Source organism: Rosa rugosa, chromosome 5, assembly GCF_958449725.1.
Source record: "Rosa rugosa chromosome 5, drRosRugo1.1, whole genome shotgun sequence".
Lineage (NCBI taxonomy): Eukaryota > Viridiplantae > Streptophyta > Magnoliopsida > Rosales > Rosaceae > Rosa > Rosa rugosa.
The window spans coordinates 39124278-39145313 of record NC_084824.1 but is presented as its reverse complement, the minus strand read 5'-3'; the positions used below and the strand labels follow the sequence as shown (position 1 = coordinate 39145313).

At 38.0% G+C, this 21036-nt stretch overlaps 2 protein-coding genes across 4 annotated transcripts; one reads left to right on the top strand and one right to left on the bottom strand.

Moving 5' to 3' along the window:
* Window positions 1-543: 543 nt before the first annotated feature.
* LOC133710430 (bifunctional dethiobiotin synthetase/7,8-diamino-pelargonic acid aminotransferase, mitochondrial) lies at window positions 544-7973 on the bottom strand. The gene is made up of 14 exons (XM_062136499.1): window positions 7167-7973; window positions 6885-7055; window positions 6420-6681; window positions 6089-6163; window positions 5351-5471; window positions 4903-5051; window positions 4237-4331; window positions 3486-3601; window positions 3254-3394; window positions 2857-2990; window positions 2637-2768; window positions 1979-2113; window positions 1540-1652; window positions 544-986 (listed from the first exon to the last, which is right to left on the bottom strand). The coding sequence occupies exons 1-14, from the start codon at window positions 7877-7879 to the stop codon at window positions 803-805; spliced, it is 2541 nt and encodes an 846-aa protein (XP_061992483.1). The 5' UTR covers window positions 7880-7973; the 3' UTR covers window positions 544-802.
* Window positions 7974-8615: 642 nt separating this feature from the next.
* On the top strand, window positions 8616-20650 carry LOC133710429 (uncharacterized). 3 transcript variants are annotated; one of them, XM_062136498.1, is made up of 15 exons: window positions 8616-8940; window positions 9030-9109; window positions 9296-9413; window positions 9552-9730; window positions 10021-10103; window positions 10215-10399; window positions 11508-11569; window positions 11769-11877; window positions 11974-12093; window positions 12219-12338; window positions 12440-12560; window positions 12651-12807; window positions 13469-13541; window positions 14019-14146; window positions 20122-20304. In XM_062136498.1, the coding sequence occupies exons 1-15, from the start codon at window positions 8736-8738 to the stop codon at window positions 20176-20178; spliced, it is 1797 nt and encodes a 598-aa protein (XP_061992482.1). In that variant the 5' UTR covers window positions 8616-8735; the 3' UTR covers window positions 20179-20304. The 3 variants fall into 3 exon arrangements, with proteins under 3 accessions (XP_061992482.1, XP_061992481.1, XP_061992480.1); XM_062136497.1 differs by lacking the exon at window positions 20122-20304 and adding an exon at window positions 15180-15706 and having other exon boundaries at window positions 8617-8940; XM_062136496.1 differs by lacking the exons at window positions 8616-8940; window positions 9030-9109; window positions 9296-9413; ... (9 more) ...; window positions 13469-13541; window positions 14019-14146 and adding an exon at window positions 15314-19673 and having other exon boundaries at window positions 20122-20650.
* The last annotated feature ends 386 nt before the right edge of the window (window positions 20651-21036 follow it).

Genomic DNA, 21036 nt, shown 5'->3' with positions numbered 1-21036 from the left:
TTCTATCGCGCTGACAAGACTACCATTGCTCCTGATCTACTCAACAGAGTGAATCATAGAGCACGCCTCCCAGTACTCACCGCCAAGTTGACAAAAACAAGAAGAAAGCAACCCAAACCTACCATTATAGGCTTATAGCCTTATAGGATGAAGTTTATCCTGCAGAAGTCACCGCCACTTTAATAAAAGAACTCCATGAAGAATGGAGAAAACACGCACACCAAAACTGAGCAGCATTCAAGGGTTGCAAAACCTAAGATAACAGTGTACAATCCTCATATCTGTGCGATACACAGTGCTATACTGATAAACGTGGAAGCTTCTCTATTACTCACTACTTAAATTTCTCATTTTTATGTTATGTTATTTTACTATAACAATCAATTTTGATGGATTTTATTAAAGTAGAAACTTTTTAAGGGTATCATGGGCATTCTATAATATGGTGAAAGATTTGACGTTTGGCTTTGTAGTATAAAAAATAAATAAATAAACTTTTATATCTATATCATGTGATTGGAATCTATTAGAAAAATTTCATCATAGGAAAGAATAAGAAATTAAAAAATATGGACGAGGATAAATACATTAACCGTCCTCTAGTTAAATTTTTTTTTTCCTCCTTGCTATCAAATACCCTCTTATTTTAAGGGGCTGAAGAAGGGCATATTTAGCGCTAAAAGCCATTGGCGTACAGGCAAAACAGGCACTAAGCTTACTCATGAGGATGGAGTTCAACAAATACGAAACTAAGAATGGGCAAGTTGTAATTAGAATACTTGAATTATCTGCAACTATGATTTTAATTCTGTTGAGGTTGGCTAAATTCTTCAAGTCTTCTGTAAACTTTTCTGAGCGCCTGGTTGCAGATCTTAGGAGGTGTGCAGGGTCCGCACATGAGATATATGACGTTTCCCAAAGGCCTCATGTAAACACCATCATCCCGGAGCTGCTTCACAAGAGAGCTTGCATACAGTGACCCATACCTATTCAAATTCCATAGAACAACATTTCAAAAGAGGTTAGAAACATCGCTAGTCATATAATGTTTTTCGATATTTTGACCAAAAGTTACTAATGACTTTAATACTGTACATGGAAAATTCATTTTTTGTTATCTATTGAAGTATACAAGCACCTCTCAACATCTCTTCAATAATATATAATTTATGAGAAACATTTTTTCAGAACAAATATTAAAATATGCAAGAAAATGTCATGAGCCAAATGGTTGGCATGAGCGACAATTGAGCTGGTGAGCTTTGGCAAATCATCTTACAGCGCTCAATATGTGGTCCAATTGTTAAAACATTGGAACAATTTCTAGCATCAGTACTGCTCATACCATATGGAACTATGTGGCGTTTATAAGATTCACATGATTTTTCATCTTATAATTTTTCAAGGCAGCATGTAGAATAAAATCTTTTCCTTACTGCTCAATATTTAGCAATGTGACAAACTTATAGCCAAGGTGTATGGCTGTATGCAGAGCCACTACATAACATCTAAATGTAATACAAAGTTAAGAGGCCATACCCAGCATTGCAGCCTTGTGCTTGGAGTTCTATAGCGCAAAGCGTTCCTAACACAACCACTCTTTTAATTCCAGGATGTGAAGAGATTTGGTACACTAGTTTGTTATCCCATAGCTGCAAGTATTTTGAAAGTGATACCATAAGGTAATGAAAAAGTCAACACCAATGACTCTAGGACAGCAGGCTGAGGTAAAATATAATATCATAGGATTTCAGCTATGAATAGACTGCAAAACATGTTAAAATATGGATCGACGGATGATCTGTTTTGTTTTTGTCTGAAAAAATTGTTTTAAGCAAGTGGACCAGCAGCAAGTAAACTATACCTATCCAATTGTATAAGAGTTACTCCTGATATGTTCACTTATAGTATAAATAAGGGAGTAGATATAATTGGATTATAAAAGTGAGATATGAACAAGCAAATAATATTCAAATACCTCTCTGAGCAAGCTTCCTTTGGAACTGATATTAGGATTTCTATCGGAATCTTTAAACCATCTGATGGATTTAGCAGCAGCTGTGCACCCAATAGCATGTGCAGAATATGAGTGTCCATGCAAAAGGGCCTTCAGCTATAAAATAAACACAAAGTACTTCTTTGAGTCCAAGTAAGGCAGTCACTGTTTTTACCATCAACGTGCATGGAGCTTCATTCAGTGCAAATACTAACAGTAGGCCGGTATAAAAGGAGGTATTACTTCAAACCTCAAAACACATGGCTTTATTCAATGTAAACACTACTGTAGGCACACATACATGTCAAAACCGCTATAAAAGTCACTGTAAAATGTATACATTCTGAAGCTTCAAGAGACTATACCTAGAAGGAACTTCTCAATCTATATATGCATAAGACAAAGAAATGCAAGAATAATTTTAACACATAAAAGTATTAAATCCAATTCTCTTAGGAAGAAATACTAGCCAAAATAAATCTGTTTATTCATAAAAGGACTTTGGAGTGAATGATAGTCTCAGAAAAACAACACAAACAAATGTGGCATAAAGATGTGTAATCCCATCAGCAATCAAATCAAATTCTAACATAAGTTGAAGCGTTTCCCATGCATGTCAAGCCACCATAATATATATTACCTTTGAGTCTCCAATAAATGAGTCAAATACGGCATTCGTAGCCAATGTAGCAGACAAGGGTATAGTCCCACCTGTCATCAGCTTCCCAAAACAGGCTATATCTGGAAAACAGTGTAGAAGTTCTGCAGCAGACTGTAAAATAAAGAAAATCTCCCAATCAATTGAATAAAAACTTTAAATTGAAGAATGTCAAAGGGGAGAATGAAAAGCAAAGCCCAACCTCTGTTCCCAGGCGCCAGAAACCAGTGAAGACCTCATCAAAGATAACAGGAATGTTTTTATTCCGGCACTCATTCACAAGAACCCGTTGGAAAAGTGGATCGACCATATGCATTCCTCCAGCACCATGTATAACTACAGAAAATTTCAAAATGAAGAATGAGAAAATTGCTAAATACACATGATTTGTGAAAAATTCTGTGTGGAGATCATGGATGGGAATTCATCATTAACTACTTTTCATGTTAGTCATTAACTAAATTTTCATGCAGTATCCAAATAAAAAAGGGAAGTCTTTATAGTTTCCTAAACCACTACTGGATTGATAAAGGAGATTAAGACAGAAGAGAAAAAAAAAATTTAGCCGATTAAACCATTACTGATATAAACAATCTTGCCTGGTTCAATAATCAATGCTCCAATTAGCCCTTTCGATTCAGGAAACTTTGATAACTGATGTGATATGAATGATGAATAAATTACAGCAAGATCCGAATTGTCCCTGCTCTTGTTTAGTATATCATCACGGGAACAAAAGGCTGCAAAAGTGTCAAGTAGATGTGCGAAAATGGTATCTAAGTACGCTGTAAAAATAAAATAGGAAAAAATGGACAAAACAAAGTTACTTACTCATATTCTTAACATTTAAATCCGGAGAATGCAATCCTTCAGGTAGGGAAAGGTTCCACATATTCTTGCTCAAAAAGACCGTAGGAGGATCAAGAAAAAAACCTCTTCCTTTATACCTGCAGTTAAATTTATAAATCTTAAATAGGTGTAGTGACAAGAAGAGATTAGTCTCTTATTATTGCTAGCTAGTCCTATTCACTATTCCTAGATAAGATTATGGTATCTAGATATAAATAATAGAGGCAAGCAAAGTACATGCACTTCTAATTGCATAAATATAATTTAAGATATGTCAAACAGGAGATATCTTTTAGTCTTGCAAGAGAACAAATGAGAGTCAAGATCACCAATTTATCAGTCTATATGCATGTCTATTTGGTATGCACAAATAGTCATGTATGGTAACAAATATGACCAAAACAAGAAGGAGCTTTGTTGGAAAAATGGTGGATGAAAGTTACTGCAGATTTGTTTATTAAGTGAAAAGTTGTCAAGAAGAAGGGGATGGAGTGGGGTGGGCTGGGGTGGTCTATAGTCAATGGCTACACTCTACTTTGAAGGAAACGATCTAGAATCTCCTATCATTCTAAGTCATCATCAGCTTGCAACTATCAATCTGAGGACCTACAAAAAAAATTAATAAAATAAAACAAGAAAAATAGAAAATAAACAAAGGAGCTACACTATTCTTTAATGGCGGAGATTAACAGATACAGATGCTGATATATGTTTGTTGTCACAGTATTCATACCAAGGTTGTTGTAGGAAGCCGGTATAACATGACGGTGCTTGCGCTTCCATAGCACCCAAGGTATCACCATGATAAGATCCGTTAAGAGCTAGGACCTGAAATTAACAATCTTGTGTCACCAGATTGAGCAAAATTCTAACTATAACACCCATAATTCCATTCTGGCGCAAAAAAAAAAAAAAATAAAAAAATAAAACACAAGAGCTTCCAGAAAAGAACATTACAATACTGAATTAGCGATCCCTATGTCACCAGTTTGAGCAAAATTCTAACTATAACACCAATAATTCCATTCTGGCAAAAAAAAAAACAAGAAGCTTCCACAAAAGAACATTACAACAGTGAAATGTAATAATAGCCAACTACATTCTGACCAAATATCAAATGATAGACATGTACTAAGGCTAAGCCTACACAGTCCATCAACTTAACAAAATAAACACCTCCTGAACCCCTCCAAAATTAAGGAAAGTTGTACATCACTTATACATGTAGAAACACAGAAGAGCTTTGATCAAGTCAGAAATAATGCTTTCGAAATTTACTTCATATTTTTGATAAAAGACTATTTATATACAGAAGAAGGAAGTGAATATTTTATCTTGTTAAATAAAAAAGAAGAAGATGGTACTAAATTAAGGGCGACGATGAATTAATGAGACGCACCACAAGCTCTGGACATCTCTCAGTTGAGTTGTCCTTCCGAGATTCCAAAAGAAGTCCATGATCATGAGAGAATTTACGGAATGCCATCTTCAGTGCAATCTCAATTGCTGTAGATCCATTGTCCGAAAAGTATGTTCGAGAAGCCCAATCTGCAGATGGAGAAATGTGGGTACCCGTATAAATAACAAAGATTGGATATAGGCCAAGGGTAAAAGAAAGAAAAAAACACTACCAGAATAGAGATGACAAATATCTTATTTTGTACAAATTTATTGGATTTCTACTAGTACCACAGAAATACCATTAAAACTCTGGCAACAAAAGGGGAGATAAATATTCAAAAAGAGATTCATTAGCAAGATGATATACCCATAAAATTTTCTTATTACTTGTTTTCTCAAACCTCAGACAGTAATGAACAAGGAAATACACAAAAATAAGTACATACCTTTTCCAACACCTTCAAGCAAAAGTTCTGCACATTCTAAGGCTGGCTCGTAAACATTCTCAGGAAACATTACATGCCCAAATCTTGCAGCTGCATAACCGATATCCCTGGCAAGCTCAGTCTGAAACCACCTAAACAAAAACCATGTTAAGAACTTTAGACACTCACAGTTTCTTTATTTTAACCTAACAAAATCATTAATTGATGATACGCAGAGGAAAAACCTATGTAGAGTCAAAGACAAGCACTATACTTACCAAACCTATAAATACCAGGAAACTAGAGATCTAAAAAATGATTTGATGGTGAAAATAGCGGGATACACATATCGTTCATCAGGAAGCCAAAAACTAATCTTAGAAATAACTTTATTTTCATTGAGGGCCACTGTCATACATTTAAAAAGTGTATAAGGTTCTCTCTATCAACTAAAAAGGTACAATGCTGCTCATACATTTTGAATAGTTTATTATTATGCTGTTTATCAATTGAGAAGTACACAACCATGCACCTATTGAAATCTATTCTACGCATAAAGAATTGTGTGAATAAATAAAAGATGCAAATAGGAAACATACGAAATGCCATCCGGAAATAATACGTTCAAGGATTTTGCCAAATATAAGAATATAATGACGTATTAAAGCTGAGCAATATTTCATTATCTGGCCTTCCATCAACATATATGAAGTCAAAACAAATACCAATACTTAAACAAAAGATTATCTTAAAGATGACCTGTAAAGTAGAATCAGGTCCTTGAGTCCACCAACTTGCACAAGCGTCAAACTGTTCAGTTATGGCATCATCATTCTGAAATTATAATCACACAAAACAAAGCTATTTACAGTTCCATTCAAGAACAGAGTATACATAACCCTGGAAGAAATAGCAGCACCATTAAGAACAGTTAACGAAGACATATTCTGTAATCTGTACTACTTTTCATAAAAGTTCATTTGAGAAAATAAAAATTGAAAAAGACATGTGATACCCCAGGATGCATATTGGGGGTGGTTGGGTGGTAGCATTATATGTTTAGTGAAGCAACATATGCTATGACACAAACCTTGAAGACTGCAAAGTTCTCACCACAGCGTGAATCAATCACTGTAACATTTCCTTCTGGTACAAATGTGTGCTGAGTAAATGGCCACCAAAAAACATCTACTGCCCTCTTTGGCATGTCACGCAATCTCTTGACTCTCTCAGAGTAAGCTGATAGCATTATCTCCATGAGCGAATCAAAAACATTATGAGCATCATCGTACCATTCCATAAGGTCATCTGACAAGTCTTGTGGAACAGGTGGCAGAACAAGCACTGGAACACTGAAAAGGGAGCGATAGCAATTAACGCAGAACAATGTCACATGAGTAGAAAGATGAGAAAAGTTCAAACTATCAAGATAATATTAAGTCAGAGACACAGAAACAAAGATACTTGAGCATGTTTTACATATCATTGCCTGCCTATAGATGCTTACAATATAATAATGAACTATCCATTATCCATACTAGTAAAAAAAGAGTACCTGTTTCTAAGATATGATGCTAAAGGCACCTCATTTACAAGGCCATGATCCTCCAGAACAACCGCGACAACATCATAACCCCGGAGTTTCAAAGTTTCATAAGCTGAAATGGTTCCGGAAATCCCACCTAACCGCCCATCTCCAACAAGAATTGCAGGCAAACGAAAAGGCCTGCTCACATATACCAATTTCTCACATTTAAAGTTTGCTTTACTAGTGTACTACTAAGAACAGAACTACTCAAAGCATATGCAACAACGAAACTATAAGAACTAGATGTACCTGTACAGGTCACATTGAAGTGAACCAGAAGGCCCTGGACTGGCAACCCCGCCAGCCGTCTCAACCACACAAAAATGATCCATATTCTCCTTTCCAACCCCAATTTCCAAACACCTCTGCACCGTTTCGAGCAAAGCCGAATCCTCAACAGCCCCATTTTCCCTCTCGGCAGCCAAATGTGGCGAAACGGCGTTGCCCCAAGCGTACATTGTCTTACAAACAAGCTCTGAAGGCTCATCATTCCCGGAATTCTCCCCAGCAACCCTCCTCTCCTCAGACCAATCCAAATGGCACATGCCATTATCGTAAATTCGGGGAGCTCCGGGGGCTAATAGGGACGCTGCGGCGGAGGCGGAGGCGGAGGCCTTGAGGAGGTGATTGGAGGCGAGGAGAGAGAAATGAGGGGAGAGGCGGCGGTGGCGGAGGGCGAGGGAGGTGAGTTTGGAGAAGACGAAGCGGGAGTCGGAGTCGGCGGGGAAGCCGGTCTGGACGGGCTTGAGGTAGAGGAAGGAGCGGCGGCGGCGGTGGGAGCGGAGAGAGGAGGCGGCGAGGCCGGTGGAGACTAGGGTTTTGCCGAGGGAGGTGTTGGAGGACCATATGAGGTAGATGGGGTGAGAGAGAGGGACGGTGACAGGAAGAGGACTAGTGGTGGTGGTGAAGGGTTTGGTGAGGTGGCAGCGGTGGCGGAGAAGGAGAGAGGAGAGGCGGAGCATGGCGGTGGTGGTGGAAGAGTGGAGTTGGGGAGGGAGAGTGAAGAAGTTTGATTTCAGGAGGGAAAGAGGTAGGTGCGAAACGTGGTGTTTGTTTGAAACTGCGCAAAAAGGGGCGATATATACGAGAAAAAAATCTGCCGTTTCCCTTCCCTATCTATTATCTACGTTATTTATTGCTGACACGTGTCGTTTTGTCTTTAACAGAAACTATTTTGAGTATTTTTGTTTGGTGCAACAGAGTAAGAGACACCAACTAGTTTTTGATAGAAATTCCTGACCAACATAGAATTTTGTCTAAACTCAGTTTAGAATCTTACATCAAGACAAAATGCTACTTCTAATCTTTGAAAACGACCTAGCGCTCTGCTAGGGGTTAAGAAATCGCGGCTTCTCAAATTCTCGCCGTTGCTCGTCAATAGCGGTTATGGCAGACTTTTTGGTCTGCTTATTCTCTTCCTCATTGCGCTGGGGTAGCGCTGAGACATGATAATTCATATAATTTCATTTTTCATTCTTGTAACTTTAGACGAGTGTAAAAATGCTACGTGAGAAAATTTGGAGATATTGAGAACACTCTATTTCTTTCAATGTCATCGTTTCATGGTTACAAATTTGTAATCTTGATATTCTAATGGAGCCATCGAAGGGCAAAATCGGGATTTTATTTATGTTGGAACTTTGAAAACTGAGGAGGCAAAAAAAAAAAAAAAAAAAAAAAAATCTCAAAAACTGAGAAAGAGATAAACATGAGAGAAAATGGATTAGGCAGCCTAATGGCGATATGATCATATGATCAAAGTCCAAATCCTTGAAAGAGAAGAAGAAAACAAAGAAAGCGAAATAGAGAGAAAACGAAATGTCTGGTAAATGGACTCGTTCCGATTCAACACCACTCCTTCGCCCACAACACCATCCATCACAACGCTCCTCCCCCTCAAACGCTTATTCCTCATACTCCTCCATCTCTCTCGAAATGACCTCCGCCGTCTCCGCCACCCCCACCCCCACCGCCCGCTCCGTCTTCCTCGGCGTCGACGTCGGCACCGGCAGCGCCCGCGCAGGTACCCTCACATCGTCTCTCTCTTATGTCAAAACCGTAATTTTATCGAAATTATTGGAGTTTTGAAATTCTGTAGTCTAATTGTGATAGGTGTGTTTGATGAGAATGGGAAGCTTCTAGGTTCGTCTAGCAGTCCCATTCAGATTTGGAAGGACGGTGATTGCGTTGAGGTAATGCTTAGAAACAAGTGAATTTCATTAGTACTTGTAGTAGAGGCGGTATTATAATTTACATGGATACTTATGGTGGTAATTTGAAATGAATGTGGAGGATATTATGTGTTTTGGAAAAGTGAATGTGGTTTCGAAATGTAGCGTTGTGTTTACTGCTTTGTTTGTCTGTCTGTCTCGAAATAGCAATCTTCGACAGATATCTGGCATGCAATAAGTGCGGCTGTAAAAGCAGCATGCTCCCTTGCAGAAGTTTCCGGGGATGAAGTGAAGGGTCTGGGATTTGCGGCTACTTGTTCGCTAGGTTTGTGGCTTCCTGTTTATGTGTCACTGTACTTTTGTGTTAGAAAGAAAATTGGTTATCATAGCTGCTTGGAGTACAATGGAAAGGCTGAAAATTATGTATAGTCATTTATTAGAGTAAAATGTTCTCTCTCTGCAGTTGCAGTGGATGCCGATGGCTCTCCTGTTACGGTTTCCTGGAGTGGTGATTCAAGGAGAAACATAATAGTATGGATGGACCATAGAGCTGTAGAACAAGCTGAAAGGATCAATTCACGCAACTCACCCGTCCTGCAGTACTGTGGTGGAGCTCTTTCCCCTGAGATGCAGCCTCCAAAGGTACTTTAACAACTGACCGGGTCATGGTGTGGTTTTCTATGTTATGCAACTACATTTCATCCTCAATTAGTTGTTTCCTAAACATATTTCACATTCGATGCCTCTATCCTTCATCTTAGGGGTATCGAGCATCTACATTTGTGTATAAAAAATTGCCGTAGATGTACCCAGTCAACATGCTTGTTTCTTTTATTTAATGTCCTTTTGTACTTGAATTCATATATTGTTTTCTCTTTTCCTATGGTTTTTTTTCTCTCCGTTTTTTCAAAGATAGAGACCATCTTTTGCAGCTTTTATGGGTGAAAGAAAATCTGCCTGAATCTTGGTCAATGGTCTTCAGGTGGATGGACTTGAGTGATTGGTTATCATACAGGTGCGTGAATCTACAGAAAATCATTTCATAGACGTAACAAAAATATCCAGGCTGTACAAGTCCCCTCAAACTTCAATTTATAATTTACTCTTAGCTTTTGCATATCTTTAGGGCCACAGGAGATGATACACGTAGTCTCTGTACAACAGTTTGCAAATGGACATATCTTGGTCATGCACATATGCAGCAAAACAATGAGAAAGATTCTCGAGACATGGAAGCTTGTGGATGGGATGATGATTTCTGGGAGGAGATTGGATTAGGTGATCTTGTAGAAGGGCATCATGCTAAGATAGGTAAATTTTTTGAATTCGAAGTTTTTCTGTGTGTCTTGACTTTTTTTTTGGATAAGTCTATGAGTAGTGACAATAGAATCCTGTAATTTTTCTCATGATTTTCACTAAACAGTTATGTTATTTGCTGATGATGGATAATTTAACAAGAATTACAAGATGTTAAAGACCTTGCTTTTTTGCCATTTTATTTTTTTTGTGACTAGTGCTCAATAGATTTCTTATTGTGAGAGACACATCCCTATTTGAAGCCTTAAAGTTAGCAATTTCTTTGTTTATCCTTCATAATCTGCAAACTTCAATATTGGACTCCTTGTACTTATTCCTTTCAGATAACTGAACTACTAAAAGATTGCTTATCATGCACTTTCCGCTTAAATAATGATCTGTGGCATATACTCCAAGGTTGACAGGCTGATAGCTTAGAAGTATTAAATCATGTTTTTGTACTTAAATTAATTAGAGAATATTGAAATGTTCAAAGGGATGGTCTTAGTATGACAAGGATCACAGTTTGGCTATATATATTTGGTTCGGTGGCGCCTGTTTACAAATAATTTCTTTAGTACAGATACTCTGTGAAGTTATAGAGGATCTGCATCCAAAGTACGAGAATTTGGTTTTGAGCCAAAATAGATTATTGTTCCTACTCCTTTTTTGTCAATGGGACATGAAACTTTAGGAGTGCAAGGGAATAGGATTGTTTATTGTAGAAGAGAGAAGCTCCCTGCTATAAATTGATTTATATGAATATTGTCACTTGTTTTGCAACAATGTATTATAGAAAATACTCCCAACACAATTGACTTGATTTTTTTTTGATGAAAAAGTGGCGTTTTGTAAGCTGATCGATATAACTTCTTGTGAATGCTTCTGCCATTTAGCATTGAGGTCAGGACCTTATTATTTGTCAGTTTTTTATATTAAATCTTCTGCAAATACACTTAAAACGAACCTCAACCAAGCCTTTATCTGGAAACAGTGAAGGTAGTCAATTTGAGTGCATTTATGACTTTTTATGTCTATCTTGGTTAGTGTGCCAAATGCTTAAATTCTTTTCTGTTACCATTTGGGACTTCTGGCTCCTTTTAATAACTTGAGATAAAAACAGGACGAAGTGTAGCCTTCCCTGGCCATCCTCTGGGTTCCGGTCTCACATCTACTGCTGCGAAGGCAAGATATTCTGTTACTGAAGATTTGACATTGATTTCAAGTGGCGCTCCCTTGAGGTCCATTAACTGAGCATATACATTTAATTAGTTGCAAGAATATGTGCACATCCTTCTTTGGTGGGCTTTGGAGGGTGATGAAAAATGATATTTTTAACTTCTTTCCTGTTTTAGTCTCTTATTGTAGTAGTTTGAATTTGCAGGAACTAGGTCTTGTAGCAGGGATTCCTGTTGGGACTTCGCTAATTGATGCTCATGCCGGTGGTGTGGGGGTATTGGAAAGTGTGCCTTCATCAGATGCTCAGCCTAAAGGTTGCCAAGGCTTATCCATTTGCTTTTTTATTTATTCTAATTAAGTTGCTTAGCTTAGAGGTGACATATTCTTTCGTTAACCTGTTATATGTTCAGAGTCTGATATTGAAGCTCTATGCCATCGTATGGTGTTAGTCTGTGGAACTTCTACTTGCCATATGATTGTATCACAGAAGAAGCTTTTCATTCCAGGTGTTTGGGGTCCATATTGGTCAGGTATGTGAATTTATACATCTATTTCTGTGGCCACTGTTTTAACTTCCTAAAGAAGAGTTGTTCAGTAGTCATAACATTGTTAATGCCACAAACACCTAATACACTTTTCTTTTAAAAATTTTCAGCTATGGTACCTGAACAATGGCTCACAGAAGGTGGTCAGAGTGCTACTGGTGCGTTATTGGATTACGTAATTGAAAACCATGTTGCTTCTCCTCACCTTGCCAATCGTGCTGCTTCTCAACGTGAGATCCATTGCTCAACCTAGTACATGCTACTCGTTTTACTAATTTAAACAGGTGGAATGCTTTTCACTCATCTAACTTAAGTTGATTTCTCTTTTTAGGCATTTCTGTGTTTGAACTTCTGAACAAGATATTGGAAACAACGATGCATGAACTGAAGCGTCCGTTCCTTGCTTCTTTGACCGAAGATATTCATGTTCTTCCTGATTTTCATGGGAACAGGTATTTATTTCTAAATTGAAGCTTGTTTCACTTGTTATGCTGCCACAAAATTTATGCAAAAAGTCAAACCGCTAATGTGAGATGATTTAGGTCGCCAATTGCGGATCCAAAAGCAAAAGGAATTATCTGTGGTTTAACACTTGATACAAGTGAGAAGCAATTGGCACTTCAGTACCTCGCCACACTGCAAGGTATTGCATATGGCACTCGCCATATTGTAGAGCACTGCAATGCCCAGGGTCACAAAGTAAGAATTCGTAGTTCTCAATCCTATTTTTCTCTTTTCTACATAGACAAGTTCAAAAAATGGCTTCACCTGAAATTTACTATTTACGGTGTTATATCCTCATCAAGAAGTATAAGTTGAACTCCATAGGATTTGTTATCTCCAAAATTATCGGTCCTCTTCTTTTACATGACCATCCCAATTCCACCTAATTTCTGACCGCCTATGATTTATAGGTTGTTGTTTACAATGGAAAAGTTATTAGAGTATATAATGAAAGGAGTATCTGAAATGGTCAATATGCTTACAGAGCTTCCTTGAAGAAAGGCATTGCATAATATGAGTCTCTATACTTAGTGATATGCCAATAGACATCAATGGTGCTGATAAAATCTTGAGGTGGTTTTCAGTGTTTCTCTTGAAAAAAAAAGTATCTTTGCATGAAGTTAACATTAAGCAAATGTTATAACTGATTGGTGGGCAACAAAATATAACAGGGTTTTGAAAGGTAATCACAGGATAGAACTGTACAGAACCTGCTAGAGAAAGAAAATACAGAACTTTTCAAAATGTTATAGGAGTGGAGGCTTTTAGGTGACTACTCTGTAGCACATTAAATGTTGCATTATGCCAAAACCTATTCCATATTACCTTTTGTGTGTATCTGTTTCTTGTTTTGCAGATTGACACTATACTAGCATGTGGAGGCCTTGTTAAGAACCCACTATTCATACAAGAACACGCAGATATAATCGGTCTGTCTGTTTGTCTCTCTGTCTCTGTCTCTGTCTCTCTCTCTACACACACACACACACACTTATCAATGCCCCTGTTTTTTGGTCTTTGTTTGTATCATGTGTTTTTCATCTGCTTATTCTTTTCTAATTTGCCTCTCTTTATCTCCGTTTGTATGAAACATCAGAACAAAGTTTATACTTATGCTTCAACTTTTACATTAAGCATATTGCTGGACTATCTTCCTTTAATTACAATGGTTTGCTATTGGTTTCTGAAATTAATATGTTTCTATTCAATGAGTGAACTGGCTGTATAAGCTGATTATTCTTCAAAAAGATAAAAAAATATAAACTCGTTGCTGGCACATCCACTCTGGATGTGGATGTTGCAAACTAAACAAAGGGTATTATCTTTTTAAGTACACCAGCACAAGTTCACTCCTTTCTTTAAACATGTGCATAAACTTGAGACATGCATTTGGGTGCTTCGTTCAGGTTGCCCTATTATTCTTCCACGGGAGAGTGAGCCTGTGCTATTGGGTGCTGCCATTCTTGGTGCTGTAGCTGCAAGGAAATATTCTAGTATGCATGATGCCATGAAGGCCCTGAATGCGTCGGGGCAGGTATGTTTTTTCAAACGTTGCTTTAGTACTTCTAATTGTTTTCTTTTACTCTATGGGCACACAAATCGGAACCTCTTACTAGTTTGCAAGCTAGAACTTCCATCTCACTTTGAGGAGGAATGCATGTAATGCTTGAGTTTCTCCTGTTCTGTTTCTCCTCTTTACCTTATTCAGACTACCAATGACGGGTTATTAGGAATGGAATATGGGGTTTGCTCCCTATGTAATATGGGGTTTGAACCCCCTCTCGATACTTACCTTGCTATTTGTTAGAGTTTGCTGTTGCCTGAAGATTGTAGTGTTTGACAGGAGGGCCCAATTTGAGCCTGGGTCTGCGAAGCGGGTTTGGGGAATTTCTGGGTATCCAAAAATAAAATAAAATAAAAAAACTTGTTGTCTTACATACATCGTGATATTAGTGTATCTATAGCATTGTTCCTGTAAACAATGGTGAATGAGGATTCTTTTTCTACCAAAATAAGCAGAGCAATTTATAGTGATGCATATGTGATAGTCCATTTGACTCTTACATATGCCCACTATGCACACATGATATATATGCAAGGCTGGATATCAGATTGTTCAAGATTCTCCTACGGACTCCAGTTGCTCTATTATGAAGATTCCCTTGCACTTTTTACTTGGATTTTTCTTAATGTTATTGAGATGTAGATAATGAAAAGGTCGTGCGTATCATAGGTCCATTTGGGAGAAGTTTTCAATAAGTTGATATTCAGTCTGACAAATTCGAGTTGCAAGTAGCATGACCTTGGATTTTTGAGTCGCAAGTAGGTTTCTTGAATGCAAGAGTGCACTAGGAACGTGATGGTGATTTTGTCATATGATTTATAGTTCTTCACGGGTGCTAAAATGACAATTAAATATGTGACCTTTAGGTGGTACTTTCATTGATGTAAGTACCTATTAGGAACTACAGATCTCTGATTGAGTCACGCTTTTAGAAGTGGAATATGTTATCCCTTATTTTTCTCACTTTTCAGTATGCCTTTTTTTCCCCCCCTGAATTTGGTAGGTCGTCCATCCATCCAAAGACCCTAAGGTGAAGAAGTACCATGATGCCAAGTACCGCATTTTTCGTGAGCTTTATGACCAGCAGCTATCTCATCGTTCGCTGATGGCTGAAGCCTTGACATAGGTTCTTGTGCCTTTTTGCATCAGCGGGTGGCAGTAAGACAGTGATTCTCTCACTCAATAGATTCATTTATGGGGCCAATGTGCTTTCTATATCGGAAGAGAAAATGCCTGGTGCTGTGAAGTTATGTTGGAGAAAATACACATTTTTATATGTAAAGCCTCGACTTTTGCAACTCTTTTAAGGAAGTTTTTCATAAGCCAAATTAATGTACGGGAAACTGGAAAAGCAGCGCTAAAGAAAATTGAGAATTTGTAAGTTAATAGTTCGAGGTTCATCTGGTAAAAAATTGTGTTCTGCCTTACTATTGATAATAATCTGCGTTATTATTGATAATAAGCTTAAATTATTTGGATTGTCCGCATTCATGAAACGATTTTGGGGATAATTTTTCTTTTTTCCTTTCAGTGATGTCTACTTCAAAGTTCACAGATTATGACACTTTTTTCCTTCTGAAAAATTAGTCCATCTATGGAGAGTCGTCTTAGTTTGGAGCAAATGAAAATGGGAATCGATGGATCCTGACCACTTAATTTATCATGAAAATTTCCACTACTCTTTTCCATATCTTGATTTTGTTGTTTTCAACAAAGTCTTTAAATCTCTTTTGGTGCATTTCCCTTAGTCAGCTTGATTGGACTGATTTCGAACAAGACAAGATTTGGAAATTTGTGTTTGTGTTCTGTCCCTGGGTGCCATAATCACGATTCATGAATCCAGCATGTGAATATGAGACTCATTCAGTGGTTGATATATCTTTAGTCCAAGTCGGAGCAACTTCTAAAGACTTGCAGCAGTACGATCTCACTTATAACGTGTCTTCTACTCTATAACTTACCTGGTTTTCACCCTTTCTGCCGTTTCCATGTAGGTTCTATTCTGAGTATTCTCTTCTTATTTTTACATTTTGTTTTCGGTTCATTATAAAATCATTTTTCTTTTCGCTTCTATTTATTGGAAAAGGTGAATATGAAGTTCTCCTTCCTCATTTGATACAAATGAATAAGATGAAGAAAATAATTTGGTTAGAAGTTGTGGCATAGATTGATTTTTGTTACTAGATTTCTGCCAAAATTTCTCACTGTTTCCTCTTGAGCTATACTTACAATAATAATCAAAAAGTATCTAGAGATTAATTAGGCATCTTCCACTTACCGTAGTCCTACTCATGTCATGATGGTGATGGGAGTGGATGAAATTGAACGAGGGTCATCATGTCCTCAAGTCAAGCATCCAGGAAATAGAGGCTGTATTTTCATATTACTTTTAACATTTATTTAAAGGGATTGCTGCTAGGGTAAACACACTACTCATCTCGACAAGCAAAACTTGTGCCTTTACTTTGCATGCACAATATTGCTGCTCTCACCATTTCCATTTTCATGGGAAACCCACGAATGCTAATCCCATTTGGACTAGTCGTGTTACTTCACCACTCATTCTTCCTTCAACCAGCCACCACCACCTCCTCCTCCAACTTCACCGATCAATCTGCTCTCCTTGCCATTCAATCCAAACTCACATTTGATCCTACCGAAACTGTCTTGGGTGGTAATTGGAGTACCAACACAAGCTTCTGTGATTGGATTGGGGTCTCATGCAGTAAACGAAGGCAAAGAGTCACCGCCTTGGACTTGTCATCTATGGGTCTTGAAGGCACCATTGCACCTCATGTTGGCAACCTCTCCTTTCTGGTCATATTGGTTCTTCAATACAACAGCTTCTCTGGGTTTGTGCCAAATGAAATCAGCCATTTACACCGCTTGAAGGTACTTGTACTGGAAGGGAACCAGTTGGAAGGGCACATCCCTGCAACCTTATATCATTGCCAAAAGCTCGAAATCATTGCCCTTGCAGAAAACAAGCTTACCGGTCGTATACCTGAAGAGTTGGGTTTCTTACCCAAACTTCAGAAATTATATCTCGGTTTAAACAATCTCACGGCTGGTGAAATTCCAGCATCTTTGGGGAACGTTTCAACATTACAAGAATTGAGTGTGGCAAAAAGTGGCCTCACAGGTTCACTCCCTTCCACTCTACTTAACCTATCTTCTCTAGTTGTTATTGTACTATATACAAATAACATTTCAGGAGTTCTTCCTGAGGATCTTTGCCATTACTGGCCTAATATTCAACACATTGCTTTATCTCGAAACAAGCTTGGCGGCCAGCTCTCTTCGAGATTTAATCAATGCAGTAACATTGAGGTGTTATCTCTGTCATACAATAGGTTTGTCGGAACTATTCCAAAAGACCTTGCAAGTTTACAGCATCTTGAATTGCTCTACCTCGGTGGTAATGGCTTAACCGGTACTGTACCGCCGGTCCTAGGTAACTTGTCGAACTTGCAAAAGTTTGCTGTAGAACGTAATAACATCAAAGGAAGTATTCCCAGAGAGTTGGGCCTTCTTTCTAATTTACTTTACCTTTCATTAGCTATGAATAGCCTAACAGGTGCAATACCTCCAGAAATTTTCAACATCACCTCCTTACAAACTTTGTCAGTACGTAATAATTCCCTTTCTGGGGCAATTCCTTCATATTCTGGAGTAGTTTTTCCTAACCTCGAATTCCTATACTTAGGAAGCAATAAGATTACTGGTCTTATCCCATCCTTTTTTTCAAACCTTACTAAGCTGAATGACTTGGGACTCAGTACCAATTTACTCTATGGACCAATTCCCATGGATCTTGGTAGCCTAAAACACCTCCAGTTCCTTGATTTGGCAAGAAATCAGTTGACTGGAGAACCTGGAGTTCCTGAACTTAAATTCCTTTCCTCATTATTCAATTCCACTTCGCTGCGAGAGTTGGTTCTGACTGAAAATCCTCTAAATGGCATCATACCCAATTCCTTTGGAAATTTTTCTTCCCTTCAGCACATTTCAGCAATTTCGTGCCAGATAAAGGGTCACATTCCCACAAAAATTCATTCCTTGAAAAGTTTAATCTACCTTAAATTTGTGGACAACAATATAAGTGGAAAAATACCACCACAGATTGGAGGACTGGAGAGGTTACAAAGGTTGTATCTGAGCTTCAACAGAATTGAAGGATCCATTCCATATGAGATCTGTCATCTGCAGAACCTAGGAGAACTATCACTAGAGAATAACAAAATCTCTGGATTGATCCCAAATTGCATTGGAAACCTCAGCCGCACCCTTCAAATATTTCTCCTAAATTCCAACCAAATGACATCCTTGATACCAATGAATTTATGGAACTCTGAAAATCTCTTGGTGTTAAATTTGTCATCCAATTCTTTCAGTGGAGACATACCTACCACCTTGACAAAGTCGATTTCCATTGAAGTGATTGATTTATCTCATAACCAAATTACTGGTAATATTTCAAGCATCATAGCAGCATTCCAAAGCCTAGCTTACCTTGATTTGTCAAAGAACTGGTTTATAGGATCCATCCCACCGAGCTGTGGTGATCTGAAAGGGTTAGAGTATCTGGACCTATCATACAATAACCTGTCTGGTGCAATACCAAAGTCTCTTGAAACTCTCAAATTTCTCGAGTATTTGAATCTCTCTTTCAATGATCTCTTTGGAGAGATTCCTTCTGGTGGACCTTTTGTAAACTTTAGTTCCCGATCATTTTTGGAGAATAAAGCACTTTGTGGGAGACCAAAGTATGGAGTTCCACCTTGTATGACTCAAAAATCAAAGACGACACATCCTGTGCTCACATATGTTCTTCCTAGTATTGCATCGACAGTGATTCTGATAGCCCTCATTTATATGATCACATGGTATAGAAAAAGAAAGAGAGGCAAGAGTACAACAGTTGAACAGCTAACAACAGTGGAGCATAGTAGGATATCATATCAAGAACTCCGTCGCGCTACAAATGACTTTTGTGAAAGCAACTTTCTTGGAGGGGGAAGTTTTGGCTCGGTGTACAAGGGGATACTGTCTAATGGGACTACTATTGCTGTCAAAATTCTTAAGCTGGAAATGGAGGGTGCTGTAAAAAGTTTTGATGCAGAATGCAAGGTGTGGCGAACAATCCGGCATAGGAATCTTGTAAAGGTCATAACTACATGTTCTAGCCCTGAGGTCAGAGCTTTGGTGCTGCAGTACATGTCTAATGGCAGTCTTGAGAAGTGGTTATACTCTCACAACTACTGTCTCAGTATTCTGCAAAGAGTGAGCATGTTGATCGATATTGCATCTGCTTTGGAATATCTCCATCATGGTCAAGCAGAAGCAGTGGTGCACTGTGATGTGAAGCCTGGGAATATCCTTCTTGATGAAGACATGTTTGCACATGTTGCAGACTTCGGTCTTGCAAAAATTTTAGCAAAAAACAAAGAGGAAACACAGACAAGAACCATAGGCACTCTGGGCTACGTAGCACCAGGTAACTCCAAATGTTTACTTCTGTTTATTGCTACATGATAAAAGTCGTAAAACTAATTGCAGTTAGTTCATGGAGAATAACAACCATAGAAGTTTGTCTTATGTCCAAGTCTTAATCCATGAAATCTGACAAAACCTAATTAGATGCATTATAATGGCATTAAAGATAGATCAGATAAATTATATGATCTGTGAAAGATAAGTTTGGTTTCTTGCAGCTAATTATCTTGTTGTATTGGGCCCTGGCCCCGAGAATGTTTTATCAAACAGGATGCCAATTACAAGGTTTATAAGTCAAGTAACTCATAGCTTTTGTCAAGGCTATCGACATGTTTAACATAGCATTTGGAGTTCTATAGAAACATGCAGCAATTTATAGTTTATGCTTGATACTTGGCAGAGTACTGTACTAATATTGGAATTGCTTTATAATTGATGCTTGTCAACAGAGTATGGTTCTGCAGGAAAAGTGTCCAAAAAGGGTGATGTCTATAGCTTTGGGATAATGCTGCTGGAAATAATGGCGAGAAAGAAACCCACTGATGAAATGTTTGCCGGAGAAGTGACTTTGAGGCAATGGATAAATGTATCTGTCCCCGATTATGTTCTGGAAGTGGTGGATGCTGGCTTATTGAGCATAGAAGAGGGAAGAGACATAAATGCCACAGAAAGTATCCTAGTGTCCATCCTGGAAATAGGCTTGAGGTGTTCGGAAGAAGCAGCAGAGGATAGAATGGATATTAAGGACGTGGTGCCCAAGCTCAAGAAAATAAAATTGGCACTACAACATTGAATCAGATCGAGGTGTACTTTAATATCCATAGTTTAGCCTAGGTTTTTTCTGTTTGCACAACTTTGTTATTTCTCATTGTCTTTCCTATACATAAGTTGGTTGGTGTGTTCAATGTCAGTAATTATTTCCGTAGTCTGATTGCCTCAATAACAAAATTGAAATCATTCTCGAGGACCGGATAATCACTACTACGTTCATTGTCTTTTGTTCTCAATTATGTTAACTCCTCTATCGTTTCCACTTCATGCAATGAAAATCTCTTGATTATATATGACTGATAGAAGGTGATCAGCATGTGAGAAATTATGTTTTCTAAAACCCGATTATAGACTACATAACCAATCAACCATCAATAATCACTGTAATTAAACTTTATCCGCGTTCTTTTCTCTTTTGTCTCTTGAGGCATTTCAGCAAGCACATTGTAGCCAAAATGGTTAATACACTGACCTGATTACATAGTTGGTAAAACATCCATGCAGTTGCTCTTGAGATCTGCCCAACCGTTGAAAGCTTCTTGCAAGCAACAAACATCAGAGCACAAAAGTGGAAAACTCCATTGAGCTCATGT